The sequence below is a fragment of the Dipodomys ordii genome, unplaced genomic scaffold (assembly GCF_000151885.1).
Source record: "Dipodomys ordii isolate 6190 unplaced genomic scaffold, Dord_2.0 Scaffold26, whole genome shotgun sequence".
NCBI lineage: Eukaryota > Metazoa > Chordata > Mammalia > Rodentia > Heteromyidae > Dipodomys > Dipodomys ordii.
Window position 1 is genome coordinate 15,052,764 of NW_012267242.1, and position 15,298 is coordinate 15,068,061.

Below are 15,298 nucleotides of genomic sequence, written 5' to 3' on the forward strand. Positions count from 1 at the left end.
GGGGGGGGGGCACCGGAGGAGCCGCGGCTTGGGGGAAAGTTACCGGCTGGACGATTCGGTTTCTTGCGTTTCCCGAGCCGCGCACTCGCTCCTGCGGTAGTGGGGCTCCGCAGCCAGCTCGGAACCACCTCCGGCGACCCTCTCCCTCCCGACCCTCCGTCACACTCCCTGCCTTCGGGCTGCAGTCCCGCCGCCACCTTTTCCAAGCCCGATCTGGCCCGTGGAACCTCGGAGCGAGGGTGGGTGACTGGGAAGAATTCTCCTACCTAGCTTCCCGTCTCCCCACGGGCGCGGGCGCACCTGCCCCTTCCCTAACTGGGGGTCGCCACTATGTTGTGGGACCTAATGTGCGTCGCTTGCTGGGGGTTGCCATTCAAAGGGGCGGGGGGCGCTGGTTTCAGTTTCAAGATGTCTCTCCCCTCCTCCTCCCCCCCCCCACGTAAGAGAGCGACGTGTCCCGGTCAGAGGGGGGGGGGGGGGGCGGGAGTGGGGGGGTAGCGTGGGCAGCGGGTTGTGCCCGGACACGTGCCTGCCCAGGCGCCCCGGCCCTGCTAGTGTTTGGAGAGAGGGCGGGTCTCCTGCCCCCCGCCCCGTACAACCCCCATGTATCAAAGGGCGGCTGAGACGTGGTGAGACCTCGGGGCGCCCTGGGGGGGTGGGGGGGAGGCGGGGAGCCTGGGTCCGGAGCAGGGGAGGGGCAGAGGCGCCGGTGCTAGCTGACCCACAGGAAACGAGCGCTGCTGACCTAGTTTGGGACACCGGAAGTGGGTGCTGGGGAGAGGGGGAGACCAGCAGGCTGTCCTGGCTTCCGGGCCAGGTGGAGGGCGTTCTTGAATTGACCCCCGCCCGAAGGCCTCAGAGACCCCTAACTGCAGCTGAGAATGGAAATGAGTCAGCACAGCTATTCCCGCTTCCCCCAACTTATTCCTGGAGGAAGGAGGCATTTATCAGGGGTAGGGGTAACCAAATTGGGCAGTGAGGGGTTAAACCAGATGGGAACTCTCTGTTCCTTAAGGGAGTGCTGGGGGGGCGGGGAGAGCCAAGGCCTGGAGGATTATGGGGTGGCCTCCTTGTGCCCCAAACACACCAACTGGTTTGGTCACCCCTGTACCCTCCTGGCACTGTTGACAGAGCTGGCATGGAGTGGGCATCAGATTGGGAGAAGATATCAGGCCTAAGGAGTGATGTGCAGGCTGGAGAAGAACATATTATAACTAGGTTTGGGTGGTAGTTAGTTCTTAGTGGTAACTGGGGAGAAGGGCAGGGGGCTCCCCCTGGAGCAGCTGATGAAATAAGAAGAAATCTCTGCCAGTGCCTCCTGTCCCTGGCCCCCGGGACCCTGGCCTCCCCCAGAGTGCCTCTGTTACATGGTTGCTGTGGGCACGAGGCTGCCTACTGGCACCCCCAGACACTGCCCTCTCCCTTGGGTACCACACCCCCAGACTTGGCACAGGGGTCAGGAAAGGGTTAATACCTCCAGAAAGGGGCTCTTGGGAAGAAAGTAGGCAGTGCCCACTAGGCTCAGGTATCAAGGAGACAGGCCTGCTCTAATGGGGCCCTCTCATCCCTGTCCAGCCCTGACCAATATGGACCCTGTATCTCAGAGACAGGTGCTGACTTATTTCTCCTTCTCCATGGTGCCCCTTGGCACCCAGGGCCCCCAGCTCCTCCTTGGCTTAGTGCCCGCCCTGGGAGGGCGCGGCGGGCAGCGGGGGCTGGGCTAACAATGCACCATCGGGCCCTTTGTGTGCCTGCACTTGGCACCCTGGGGAAGGGTGGGGGAGGGGGACCCAGCAGGCATGGGGGGGCGGAGCGCCTCTGGGGTGGGGACAGTAAAGGCTAGGGGAGAGATTCAGAGAATGAAAGCAGGTGGGGAGGAAAGGGAAGTAGGTCAGATAGGGTACTAGCCCCCCATTCTAAGCCAAGACTAAGAGAACCAGTCTCTGTTCTAGGTGGCATCATGCTGGTATTTGCGGTCCAGCCTAGGACTGGACATTTGGGATGATAAGTCACTACCCAAGGGACTGCTTAGTTGGAGGAGGCTTGGCTCGGTACTGCCCACTTCTTGATGGCTGAGAGACCCAGTTCTCCTGGCCAAAGGCCAAGGCTCCAAGATGGGGAGTAAATGGGCTCCAGGCAGGGCACTGCCCTCTGATAGAGAAGCCTTTGGGCCTGCTTAGGAGCTTCCTGCCTTCAGCCTGCTTGGCTCCCTGACCTTCCTCAGAGTTAAGTCTGCCCTGCCACCAGGCCTTGGGGCCTATGCCTGTTTTGGCCAAGGGCTCTAAAGGAGGGTGGGGGAGGAAGGTGGGGACAGGCAGACGGATAGGACCCTGGCATGGGGTGTGCCCGCTCTGGCCTCTTCCCCCTCCTTCTGCTGAGTAAACTCGTGAGTAAACTTGACGTTTTGCCCGGACAGTTTGAAGTTGCCTCGCTGCTCTCCCCCCGCCCCCCCCACCCAGTCCTGCCAACACACAAGTGGCCAGCTGCCAAGGCGGGCCTGGGGGACTAGGGGGAAGGGGATAGAGATACTGTCATCTAGCATTGAGGGATTGGGTAGCAAGAAAGACCCTGTAACCAACCAGGTTCATATCTTGCCAGGAGTTTTGGATAGGTTTGTTAGCATCTGTTACAGAGCCTTGGGAAGCCCAGAAAAAGTGTCCTCAGAGGAAGTCTTGTCTACTCCTGACCCTCATCTCTGCTAGAGAAAGATATCCAGCTGCCACTGCCCCCCTGAGATGTAATCTTTAATGTTCACAGACTGCCTGGCCTAGAGGAAAAGCTACCTTTAGTAGATTCCTCAGGGACATCAGAGAAGAATCTTCTGATTCTTGTCCCAAAGTCTGAGATAGATGGTAGCTAGGTGGCCTTGGCATCTTAGTTCTCTTTTCCTGAAGCCTCCCAGCTACCAGCCTGCTCCTTTGTTGATCTCATACCTTGACCTAACCTCATATATGCTTCAATGGGCTTACCAGAAGGCCTGGCCCTAGTCTGCCCCCAACCCTTCCTTCACTTTCTAGCTTTCCCAGAACTCAGTTAGCCTTCAGAGCTTCCCAGCTAGCAAATAACTGTGCCAGATTCAGGGGTGGAGGATACCATGTGAAAAAGAGGATTGATGGCAGGCAGATGAAGCCAGGGACCCCCACAAATATATCTATTTGCTGCCAATGAGCATCACTAAGTCCTCTTATGCCTCCTCCAGCCAGGGTGACAGGGGGAAATGCCTTCCCAGTCCCTGCCAGTCCTCAGAGTGGGGCTCCCCCAAGCCCTTGCTTTCGACCTCATGTCTCTGGCTTCAGTTTCCTTCCTGTTTCCACCTCCCCCCCCCCAGCTCCTCCCCACCCATATGCCCCTTTCAACAGACATCCTCTCCTTCCTTCCTCTCCCACCCCCCTTTGCCTGGAGCAGGGGTCCTCTCTTCCCAACTTGGGCCTATATAGTCTCTTATCTTCCCTTCAGAGACAGCCCCCTTGGAGATTTGTGACCAAGTCCTCTGCCCTCCCCACCCTACCAACTAGGCTCCAAGGAAGTAGAGAACCCAAGCCTTCTCAAGGGAACTACAACTCCCAAGGTACACATGAAGCAATTGTGGTGTACACTGGGAGTTGTAGTCCTTGAGCTTTCAAGTTGTCTGAGTCTGGAAGAAGGTAAAAGACAGGACTGGGATAGACTACAACATGGGTACCTTGTGTGTTCCTCCCACTTTGTTCTTGTCATTCTGTGTCCATGTGACAGACACTATCTACCCATGATTAACAGCCAGTCAGCTCCCCTAACATGCTACCCATCCTCACTTTAGAGCCCCACCCCAGAGATGCCCACACCCTGCTCTGCTGCCCTTGGCAAGAGTGGAATGAGGGGCCCCATGAACTCCTTTCCTGCCCCCTGCCCTCCAGGCTGGTTCCCTCCCTTTATGGGGATCAAAGGGCAGGGAGCAGCCCCACCCCACTCCCTTACAGGCTGCAGGCCCTAGACTACACTCGTAGGCTTTGCAAGGACTTTGGTGCCCAAGCATTTACTTGGGTAGAGGGAATGCCAAGAGGCCAGCACCTGGTGGCAGAAGAGACACTGGCCCCCACCCTGAGACATGGAGCCTTTGGCAATTGATTATGGGTTGTCCAGAACATTCCAGGCTCTCCCAGTGTAAGCACTGACCTGACCATTCCACTACTTCTTAAGGAGGTGGCCGAAGAACAGGGTCTTGGCCTTTATCTGTAGGGCCTAGGGCCCTTGAGCCTGTCTGCCTGGCACTAAGGCACAGGGGTAACCCTCCCCCACCCCAGGCCCATAGTTGGCATAGGGTGCTGGGAGCAGGGGGGTAGGAGAGAGAAGGGCAGGACTGCCAGCATCCTGGTGGGTAGGTGCCAACCAGGCCGGGAGCTGGTGAGGGGCAGCAGGCCAGCGGCATTGAGCCAGCAGCTGTTGGGGGAAAAGAGGAGGGGGTACTTTAGGGGGCATTTCTGTGGTTCCCCCCCAGTCTAGCAGGACTCAGGATGGCCTACTATTTAGAGGCTACCAAAGTATCCTTTGCTGGGAATAAGGGACCCCGGGAGTTATTTAAGTGAAACTTTGTGGCTCAGAGCCCTCCTGAGTTGCCCCTCGGGCCCAGGCGGGTCCCACCCAACCGGCCAGGGTGGCAGCAGCTTGCGCAAGGGGTGGGGCCAGGCGCTTCCCAGCAGATGCCCCCTCCCGGCTCCTTCCTCTTTCGGTGCCTACAGCTCCCCCCGTCTGTCTACCCCACTCAGGCCAGCTCTGTCCCCCTGGCCACTGGGGGCTGGCATGAGTGCTGCCCCCTGGCCTGGTTGGCAGGGGCTGGCGCCGGGTGAGGAACTGTGGTATGTGAGTGGGTTTGGGGTGAGGCGATGGGGAGGGCGGGGTGCCGCCTTGCCCAGCCCCTGAGGGCCCCAGCCCAGTACAGGGTGGAGAGAAATCGGACAGTTCCCAGGGGGTAGACAAGGGGCCTAGTGGGGTCTGTAGAGCCTCTTTATGGTCCTCTAATCCCACATGCCCTAAGGGGCTGGGACCTGGGCACCTGTCACGCCTGGCATTGACTGTCCAGGGTTCCCCTCCTCCCTCTTTGGCCACTGCTGCCATCTGTCCCCGCCCCTTACTTCTTCCTTCTCATGGTCCCACCTCCAGCAACCTCTCCCATTGCTCCTCCTCACCTCTGTCCTCCTGTACTCCCTGCTCCTACCTTTCCTACCCCTCACCTTTTTCCCCTTTTAGGACTGAGTAAGGACAGGCGGGGGTGGGGACAACTGGGGCTTTGGGCACCACAGGCAAAGACTCCTGGGCCCTCTCCCACACTGCCAGCCCTTCAGTAACCCCTCCCTCCAGGCTAGGGGGGGGGCAGCACCCAGAGGGTTAAGGCTCTAGGGGGGAGGGGCTGGGCCAGGTCGTGGGCGGCCCCTTTGAAGGAGGTAGCTGGAGCGGGGAACAGCTACCCTACCTCAGCCCCCAGCCTGGCCCTCCCCCCACCCTTCCCAACGTGCTGCCCCCAGGGGCCAGGAGGAGTTGCGGCAAGGCCCCTCAGCGTTCAGGTGAGTAGGCTCTGCTCTGGCTCCCGAGGTCAGGCCCCAGGGGAGGCTCCGAGGCCTAGAATTGGCCAAGGGTCAGAGAAGGACTGAAAAACAGGCTAGGAAGAAGGGTGCCCAGATTTCGCTGGAGTCTTTAGGGAACTGAGGATCGGAAGAGCTGGAGTGTGGGGAGGCCTCCGAGCCTAAGGGACGCAAGAGGACCAGGAGAGGCAGAAGAAGGGGCCTACAGGAGCAGAGTGATTGCTGGGCCAGGCCAGGAGGTTGGACAGGCTGGCAGAGAGCCGGGCTCTGGGGATCGGGCTGGGGTGTCCTCTGGGGCTGGGGGGCTCAGGTTTCTGCTGGCGACTTGGCGGGTGTGGGGTTACCAGCCGGCTCGGTTACCCAGCCCAACCGGAGACACTAGGCTGGGGGGAGGGGGGCACAGGGTAGACCCTGGCACCTTGTGCTGCCTCCTAAGGCCCTAAGGGGAGCTAGCACCGCCCAGGCAGACCCTGCTGAGAGCCTTGATGACCAGGATCTGCCCAAGTGGACAGTTGCCTGGTCCAGGGTGGGCGCTCTCCGGGGAAAGTCCAGTAGCTCCAGGACTGGAAACTCTGACAGGCAGAGAGGTACCGGTTGTCTCCCTCACCCCACATCCGCTCTCACTGAACACTCCCCTCCACCACTTATTCTCAACTGGCTCCCAAATTTTAGTCCCTTGTTTTATCTGAAGAGCAGATTTGGGTGTCCTAAACCTAGTCATCTCATGGCCAAAGGCCTTGGAGGGCAGGCCCTGGGCTTTGATGGTATTCCCGTACTCCCTCAACCCCACATTTACCTAGGGAGAAGAAAAGATCGCTTGGAGCAGAGGCAAGTGGAGAACATGGGGATAGCTTGAGTGAAAAGAGATAGGAACCGAGAAATGAGTGTTGGCCATGGTTCCTAGTAGAAGGCCTAAGTAAGGACAGGTATGGTTGATGAGCATGGCAAGGGCTGATGAAGTAAAGCAGGGAATAAATCTTAGAGAGGACAAGGGTCAGAGAAAGTAGGAAGGGGACAGAAAGAGGAGTCTTTAAGAGAAAGGGGTGGCTGATGGTCAGGAGGTACACAAAGGTGGAAAGGATGAGGACACCCATTCCATCTTGCGCCATCTTTTAAATCCCTCCTATTCTTCTTGATGTAAGGGGCAGTGGGGAAGGGCTGGTGTCATGCAAAGAAAATGTAGTGGTACCCTGAGGTCTCCCTCAGGGGCCCCCATGCCAGGATTGCAGGATTGAGGGGTAAAGCTTAACCCCCACAGCACCGGGAAGCAGCCAACTCCCCTTGCCTCCTTCCCCCTTCGTGGCTTGCGGTCTTTCTTCCCCGCCTTGGCCCCCAGGAAGTGTGAGTGCTGGGGGTGGTGAGGTTAGGAGGAGGGGGGAAGCGTCACATGGGGGATGGGGAAGGCATGCCGAAGCCTGGAGGGGCAGGGGGAGTTCCGCAGGTTGTCTTGGGCATCCCTGGGCAGAGGACCATTTCTTCAGACCTTGCCTTCAAATTTCTCCCTTCCAGTCCTCCAGTGACATGTGTCTCAGCCCCTTCACTCTGTCTCCCCAACTGGGCCTGACAGGGGTGGCCTCTGAGCCTAGAGGCCCTTGGAAAGGGTCTGGTAACATGGGAATAAGGATTCCTGGGTCCCTGAGGACTTTGTACCTGCTATCAAATCTGTATCCACCCCCCGCCCCAACCCCTGGTATAGCTACAGGCCAAAAGCCCTGTCTTCATGCAAACTTCACTCCTAAAAAAACAGGAAGAGAACCTGAGGCGTGGGGTGGGGGGGGGGACGCAAAGGAGAAAGAAGTAAGGGGGAGGGGTGGCACTAGGAGTATTGGGAAGGGCCCCAGGCCTCTCCATCACCCCTGGCAGGAAGATATCACAGCCTGGTCCTCCTGCACCCCAACCTGCTGCCCCAAGTGAAGCCTGGCCAGGCCCCTCTCAGGCTTCCTGGCAGAGCCTGGGGAGAGGGGGGGCTCCATGTGCTTGTGTCTCAGGCCCATATCTATTTTCTCCGCCGTTAATCCTGGTTCCGCCTGCTGCCCCCCACACTAAGCCTCAGTCCCCTAATCCCCAGGGTGGGGAGAAGGGGGGCCAGCTTTACTCAGCTGCCCCATTCAGGGCCTCCTATCCCTGCCCTTCAGCTGGCTCAAGCCAGCAGTGTTGGCCGTGGTGCCCCCCAGCCCTGCATTGGACAGTGCCTGAGGTCAGCACCTGGAAAGAGTTCAGTCTCCTTTCTCTTCAGCTGGTGCCCTCTATCTTTTGATTTCTTGTGGTAGACACTTCCTGACAAGTGTCCTCAGACACTGAGGGACAGGTTATAGAAGCTCTCACCTTTGCTTCCTCCTACCTTTCTTACCCTCAAGTCTTCCCCCAACCAAAGATGGGGCAGGCTTGACACAAGGCCCAGTTTCAAGAGAGCTGCCCACTGGCTTGGCCGGTCTAGCAGGCCTGACAATGAGGGGAGCCTGGGGGGTGGCAGGAAAGAGGGGAGCACTGGGGTGGGGCCCCCAGTTCTTTCCCCCACTAGGCAGACAGATCTTGCCTGGTTCCTTGGCATCGTTGCCCCCCCTAACCAACATACACACCCATGCCCACAAGGTCTTAGCAAGAGGGGGCATGCCAAGTTGGGTGGGGATGGGCCGCCTTCATGGGGCGTTGGGGGACTTGGCCCTCCGGGATATAGAGGTGGGAAGAATGCCCATGGTGGGGTGGGCACCCTGGTAACAGTGCCCCACCCTGGCAGAAAGAAGGGGAAGGCTTCTACCCCGCCTACCGCTCCCAAATGATGATGCTAGGAGTGCCCCCTTGGCCTGGTTGGCACCATTATAGTTCCAGGTGGCACCTCTGCTGACATTGGTGCCAGAGCCCTGGGTAAGGGCTGAGGGAGTTCCCCAGAAGCTGGAAAGTCAAATGAACACCTGTCCTCCCCAAGTGTGTCCTCTCGGCCTCTCCTCCTTCCTTGCTACCTCTTGACGATGGGCATTGGATTTGGACCTAAGGGGTTAAACACCCACCCTTACCCAAGCCCTGTGTAAGTTGGTTGTGAACCAGCTCAAGCCTGTGACCTGACAGCATGGTCAGCCAATCAGCATCCCCTGCCACACTAAGTTGCCATGGAGACTGGCCCTGGGGTTGGAGAAAAGAGGCGGGCTTAGCAGCTGGAATGGTGGGGTGGGTAGGGGAGAAGGGAGAGAGTGAGCCACGTGCCTGCCAGGCCTAGCTCTCTGCCAATGGACAGAGAGGACAGCCCCACCCATCCCTCTTAGGAGGGAAGGATCCTCTTGGGCTCAGGAGGGTGCCCACTGCTTCTTACACCACAGCTACTGTTGCTGCGGCCTTTGCGAACTCACCTGGGTTTTGTTTGTTTCTAAGTCTTAGGACCATTTGTAACTTGTACCATGGGCACAGTGAAAAGAACCAAAGGGGATAGGGATAGATGTGGCCTGGAGACTTGAAGGAACAAGTGATTGAAGGATACCTAGGCGTGACTTAGGAGCAAAGACAGACTGTGAGTGCTGCTCACTCAAGGCTTTCTCACAGGAGCCCTGGCATTGCGGTAAAGGTAGTGAGCAGGGAGACGGACAGACAATGCAGTTCCTGTGTCCTAAAGAGGAAATTTGTAGCCCTTGACTTCCCCACCTCCCCCGCCCCCCAGGAAAAAAAATCAAAACAAACTTTCCCCATCAGTGGCCAGAGCTGATCAGCTAATCAGACAGGACCCTGACAGAATGTCCTAGACACTTATCCTAAGGATCATCTAGGCTAGCCTTTAATATTACACACGAGGAACAGGCCTCCTCAGGAAAGGAAGTGACTTGTCCAAGGTCAGGTAGCTCCTTAGTAACTGGCTCCCTGGGGGTGATTTGAAGGAGGATGGCGGTGGCGGCCATCTCTATATAGAATCTGCCTCCAAGCTACACCTAGGCTACACCACTTTCTGAGCTCCTACTGTGTGTGACATGGTGGCACACTTGGGCTCTTTTATCCCTGGCCACCACCCCAAGGGTCAGCTGGCATTATCCCATATTGTAGACAAGGAAAGAATCTGGGAGATAAAATCATTTGTTTAAGATCATGGAAACTCAAACTGGAGCCTGGCTAACTCCAGAGTCCAGCTCTCCCAGGGCCCCAAAACTATCTCCAGTTGCTCCAGACCCACAAAATGTCAGGGCTGAGCCCGTGGTGCTTCCACTCCCACCCCCACCTTGAACTGCTGAGGAAAGTAAAAAGAGAAATGACTTGTCCAATGTTACACAGCAAGGTAGCAGCAGAGCCAGAATTTGAAGCCCTGCTTCTAGGCCAGACTCATGTCAACCTCTGCCCTACCCCCACCCCCTTACTCCCACTCCTTCTGGCCACTGACTGGGCCTTGAGTAACATTAAGGGAATGGGGGGCCTTCCTAGAATGGGGAGCAGTGGTGTATGGTAACTGAGAGTGGGACTGGCAGTGGGGGAGGGGGCGGGGGCGATGCTTATCTGTGCGGGGCAGGAAGTACCCGCGCCAGTGACACCCCAGCAAAGGGTGGCTGCTCCCTCACCCTTGGAGGAGGGGAGGATGTATGTGTGTGTGTGGGGGGGAGACCTGGGAGTTGTTTATCCTCTAGAAGGGGGATCTGGGAGGGGGCATGAACTTTGGGTGGTGGCAAGAGGAGCAGCCCAAGGAGAAAGACCATGATCATCTCTTGTTGGCAATGTATTACAATATATTGACGTACCTGCTTTTTTATAACCAGAACCTGGTCATGCCTGGCCTCCAGCAGACTTTGTCCAATGTCAATCTGAACTCTCTTGTTGGCTTCCCACCTGAGCTAGAAGGCAACTCCATCCATCACAAACTGATCCACTTTTCAGAGGACTAAGGCCAGATATAGCCACCAGAGTCTTTCAGCCAATTTTCCCAGAAGCCTAAACCAGGACCCTGGCATCCTACCTGCTAACCCAGTGCTTCTTCTGAAGAGATGGGGATTTGAGGCAGAAGAAGTACATAGATCTCTGGGAAAGAACAGAAAGGCAGGACTCCTGAGGCCGAATAGTACAATGATGAAAGATGTAGACACAGGACTCACAGCCTACTGTAGAGCCCCACACTGCACTTTACTTGGAAAGTTACTTCACAAATTCAAACCTTAGTCTCCTAGTGTGGAACAGGCATGATAATCACCCCTTAGAGGGGTTTGGAGATTAAATCAATATAAAACACTTAGAAGAGTGTTTGGCATGTAGCCATCCCTCTAAGTGTTGGTACCCCTTCCCAAACCCCCTTGCTAGGCTAAACACTCTTAACTACCTGTCTACTTGACTACAGGAGAAGATGGGGAGTCCTGAGGATGATCTGATTGGAATCCCATTCCCAGACCACAGCAGTGAGCTCCTGAGCTGCCTCAATGAGCAACGCCAGCTGGGCCACCTATGTGACCTCACCATCCGGACGCAGGGCCTTGAGTACCGCACCCACAGGGCTGTGCTGGCTGCTTGTAGCCACTACTTCAAGAAGCTGTTCACTGAGGGCGGTGGTGGGACTGTCACGGGGGCTGGGGGTGGTGGGACAGCCGCTGGAGTCGCCGGGGCTGGTGTATGTGAGCTGGACTTTGTAGGGCCAGAAGCACTGGGGGCCCTACTTGAATTTGCCTATACAGCCACGCTGACCACCAGCAGCGCCAACATGCCGGCTGTGCTCCAGGCTGCCCGGCTATTGGAGATCCCATGTGTCATCGCTGCCTGCATGGAGATCCTGCAAGGCAGTGGACTAGAAGCTCCCAGCCCTGATGAAGATGACTGTGAGCGAGCCCGACAGTACCTGGAGGCTTTTGCCACCGCCACTGCCACCGCCACCGCCACCGCCTCAGGAGTTCCCAATGGTGGAGACAGCCCACCACAGATGCCCCTTCCACCACCACCACCACCACCACCACCTCGGCCTGTTGTCCGCCGCAGTCGCAAGCCCCGAAAAGCTTTCCTGCAGACCAGGGGGGCTCGGGCAAACCACCAGGTACCTGAAGTGCCCATAGTGCCCACCAATCCCTTGGCCTTCGAGGAAGAAGAGGTGGTGGGCAGAGTGGGCAGCAGCGGGGGCAGTGGACTGGGGGACAGTTACAGCCCTCCCACAGGAACTGCCTCACCTACTGAGGGGTCCCTGAGCTATGAGCCCTTTGAGGGTGAGGAAGAAGAGGAAGAGCTGGCATATCCCTCAGCCTATGGGCTAGCACAGGGCAGTGGACCCCCACTGTCCCCAGAGGAGCTGGGCTCAGATGAGGATGCTATTGATCCAGACCTGATGGCCTACCTAAGTTCACTGCACCAGGATGCCCTGGCACCAGGCCTGGATGGCCAAGACAAGTTGGTGCGTAAACGTCGTTCCCAGATGCCCCAGGAGTGCCCAGTCTGCCATAAAATAATCCACGGGGCAGGCAAACTGCCACGCCACATGAGGACCCATACTGGTGAAAAGCCCTTTGCCTGTGAGGTCTGCGGTGTGCGTTTCACCAGGTGAGCATCAAGGGAGGAAGAGGCCTGCCGCAGGCTGGCGGGGTGAGGTACAGGATCTGAGTGGAGGAACATGGTTCTAGAAGGGTTAGCACAGGTGTGGGTTTCTGGAATGTGAAGAGAGATCAAGAGAAATAAGGGAATGAGCCAGGCTCTGGACACGACACATGTGATCCTAGCTGCTCAAGAGACTGAGATATGAGGATCACAGTTCAAAGCCAGCCCAGGCAGGAAAGTCCCTGAGACTCTTTTTTTTTTTTTTTGGGTCCGGTCGTGGGGCCTGAACTCTGGGCCTGGGCGCTGTCCCTCAGCTCTTCAGCTCAAGGCTAGTGCTCTACCACTTGAGCCACAGTGCCACTTCCGGCTTTATTCTTTTTGCTTATGTGGTGCTGAGGAACCAACCCAGGGCCTCAGGCATGCAAGGCAAGCGCTCTACCACTGAGCCACCTTCCCAGCCCCTCCCTGAGACTCTTATCTCCAATTCACCACCAGAAAACCGGAAGTGGTACTGTGACTCAAGTGGTAGAGGGCTAGCCTTGAGTTGAAGAGCTAAAAGACAGTACCCAGGCCCAGAGTTCAAGCCCCACAACTGACAAAAGAAAAAAGAAAAGAAAAAGAAGGGAATGAAGCCCTAGGTTCAATTCCTCAATACCATGTAAACAAAAAGCTGGAAGTGGCTCAATAGTAGAGTATCAGCCTTGAGCAAAAGAAGCTCAGGAACAGTGCCCAGGTCCCGAGTTCAAGCCCCAGGAGTGGCAGAGGGGGGGGGCAGGGAGGGAGAAAGAGTGTGTAGGGGGTGGTTGTGAAGGAGCTGGTCAAAAAGGTTTCAGGCGGAGGAGTGGCTAGTAGCAAATTAAGCTGGAGGGGGTAAGTGAGAGTGGGATGTGTGTGGCCAGGGAGCCTGACCAGAATGCACCAGAGATCCTATCCTGAACATCTCCCTTGTCCCCTTCGTGCCCACTCATGTGCCAGGAACGACAAGCTGAAGATCCACATGCGAAAGCACACAGGAGAGCGCCCCTACTCGTGTCCACACTGCCCAGCTCGTTTCCTGCACAGCTACGACCTCAAGAACCACATGCACCTGCACACGGGGGACCGGCCCTATGAGTGCCACCTGTGCCACAAGGCTTTCGCCAAGGAGGACCACCTGCAGCGCCACCTCAAGGGTCAGAACTGCCTGGAGGTTCGCACCCGAAGGCGCCGCAAGGACGATGCACCACCTCACTACCCACCGCCCTCTACAGCCACCCCGTCCCCTGCTGGCCTCGACCTCTCCAATGGCCACCTGGACACTTTCCGCCTCTCTCTGGCTCGATTCTGGGAGCAATCAGCCCCCACAGGGCCCCCCGTGTCTACCCCTGGACCCCCTGATGAGGAGGAGGAAGAGGGGACACCCACCACACCGCAGGCTGAAGGTGCCATGGAGTCCTCTTAAAGAGGGTCGAGTGGCCAGGCTGGAGCAGCACAAGGCCGGGGACACCCATGCCAAGCAATGGGAACGTGGACAGGCAGAGCTGGGATGGGGGTGGGGGGCACTGGGACTTGCTGACATCAGAGTCAGTCCCTTCTCCCCAGAGCCCTCTTTCCAATTCAGAGCTGAGGCTTTGCAGCACAGGTGCTCCCCCAGATATTATGTATATATTTACAACTCTATTGTAAAGCTGGGGTCCCTGTCCCCAGCTACTCCTGGGGAGTAGAAGCAATAATGTATTTGATTAGTGGGGTCCCACTTCGGCTATGCGGGTTTCTAGGGGTCTGGGGCTTGGGACCAAAGCCTTGCCCCACTCCCATGCCCCTCCTGGGGTTTTGGCAGTGTCAGGGGGTGAAGGACTGCCCCTCCCTTCCGAGACCCCTCCTTCCTGGTTTCTGTTCCCTTTTCCTGACAGTGAATTATGAAAAGGGGGGGTGGCAAAGGAAGGGTAGGTGGGGGGGGAGAAAGGTAAAAACTTGAAAGACTGGGGGGACTGGGCCTGTAAGGACGGAGCCATCCCAGTCCCCCTCCGCCCTGCTCCAGCGCTGAGTCATGGGGTCCTGGAGAAGAAGGGGGCGGGGTGGCCTGATTGGCTCGCCCGCCCCTGGGGGCAGCGGGGAGGGCCCGCCCAGCTAAGGGAGCCTCCCCTCTCCTCCCCTCCCTGCTCCTCCCCTCCCATTCCCTCCCCTCCCGCGTCCCCAGGCAGGGAATGTCTTGTTCCCGCCGCTCCCTCCCCAGGGCCAGAGGGCAGGGCGGGCTGGGGCTGCGTCTTACCCTCTTCTTCTCCTCCTCCCCGCCCAGGTGCGAGCCGGAGCCTCCGCCACCATTGCCGCCCCTGACTCACGCCGCCCCCGGGCTGGCGGGCGCAGGGTGTGGGACGGGGTGAGGGGTTGGGGGGGGAGCCCGGCGGGCAGGCTGGCGCCATCTGGCGGCCATGCCCTGCACGGGCGGGCACCCCTGCGAGCTGGCTTCGTGCTCTCTGGCCATGGAGCTGGCGCCCCTTGCCAGGGCGGTGGGCAAGCTACTCGCTTGCCGCCGGGAACGCGGGTTGCCGACTGGAGAGAATGGGATCCCAGCCCCAGGTCCTTCCTTGCCTGTCTCTCTCCTTAGGATTGAATCCACGCCTGTTCTGTACATAGCCTCTTCTGTTGGTCTTGTTGAACTCTAGTTCCAGATTTTTAACTACCCAATTCTGCTGGGATGTGTGGGGAGGAATCTCCCCACTTTCCTTCCTCGCTGGGTGCTGGACCCCCATTGCAGCCTGGGCTCTGCCTTGCACTATTTCCCTTCCTTGGCCTGGCGGCCCTTCCCCCTCCTTAAAAGGGGCAGGTTCAGGGGCCCGGTGCTCTCCTTCCCTCCCATGCACCCCTATGCCCATTTGCACAGCTGCCCAGGTACCCCCCAACAGTGGGGAGGGGTGACAGGGAGGGGGTAGTGGGACCAGTCCCTGTATCTATTTAAAAAGTGATGATGTAATATATTGGGGGGGAGGGGAGGTTGAGTGCCCTGGGCCTCATCTTAGCATTTCAGGTGATGGGGGGAGCCTAGAGCTGGGGAGAACTGGGGCTTGGCCCCAAAGAGTGGAGACTCCCTAACTTGCGGCTTTCCCAGTCAGTGCCTTAGGCGGGGAGACATTCCCCCCCTCTCCTATTCCTTTCCTCTACCCCTGCCCCCACCTCGGGTGTAAGCGACAGGAAGAAATAATAATAATTTAAGATTCACTCTTGTGTCCACTTTTGGTTCCTTTATTTTTGGAATGGAAGGGAGGGATCAGGAAGGGAGGTGACAGGAC

The 15,298-nt window shown here is 57.9% G+C and overlaps 1 protein-coding gene across 1 annotated transcript; it reads left to right on the forward strand.

The window, feature by feature from the left end:
* Nucleotides 1-5,459: 5,459 nt before the first annotated feature.
* Zbtb7b (zinc finger and BTB domain containing 7B) lies at nt 5,460-15,227 on the forward strand. Its single transcript, XM_013015347.1, has 3 exons — nt 5,460-5,537; nt 10,855-12,035; nt 13,005-15,227. Exons 2-3 carry the CDS (start codon nt 10,861-10,863, stop codon nt 13,468-13,470), a joined length of 1,641 nt encoding a protein of 546 aa, XP_012870801.1. The 5' UTR covers nt 5,460-5,537; nt 10,855-10,860; the 3' UTR covers nt 13,471-15,227.
* Nucleotides 15,228-15,298: the final 71 nt, after the last annotated feature.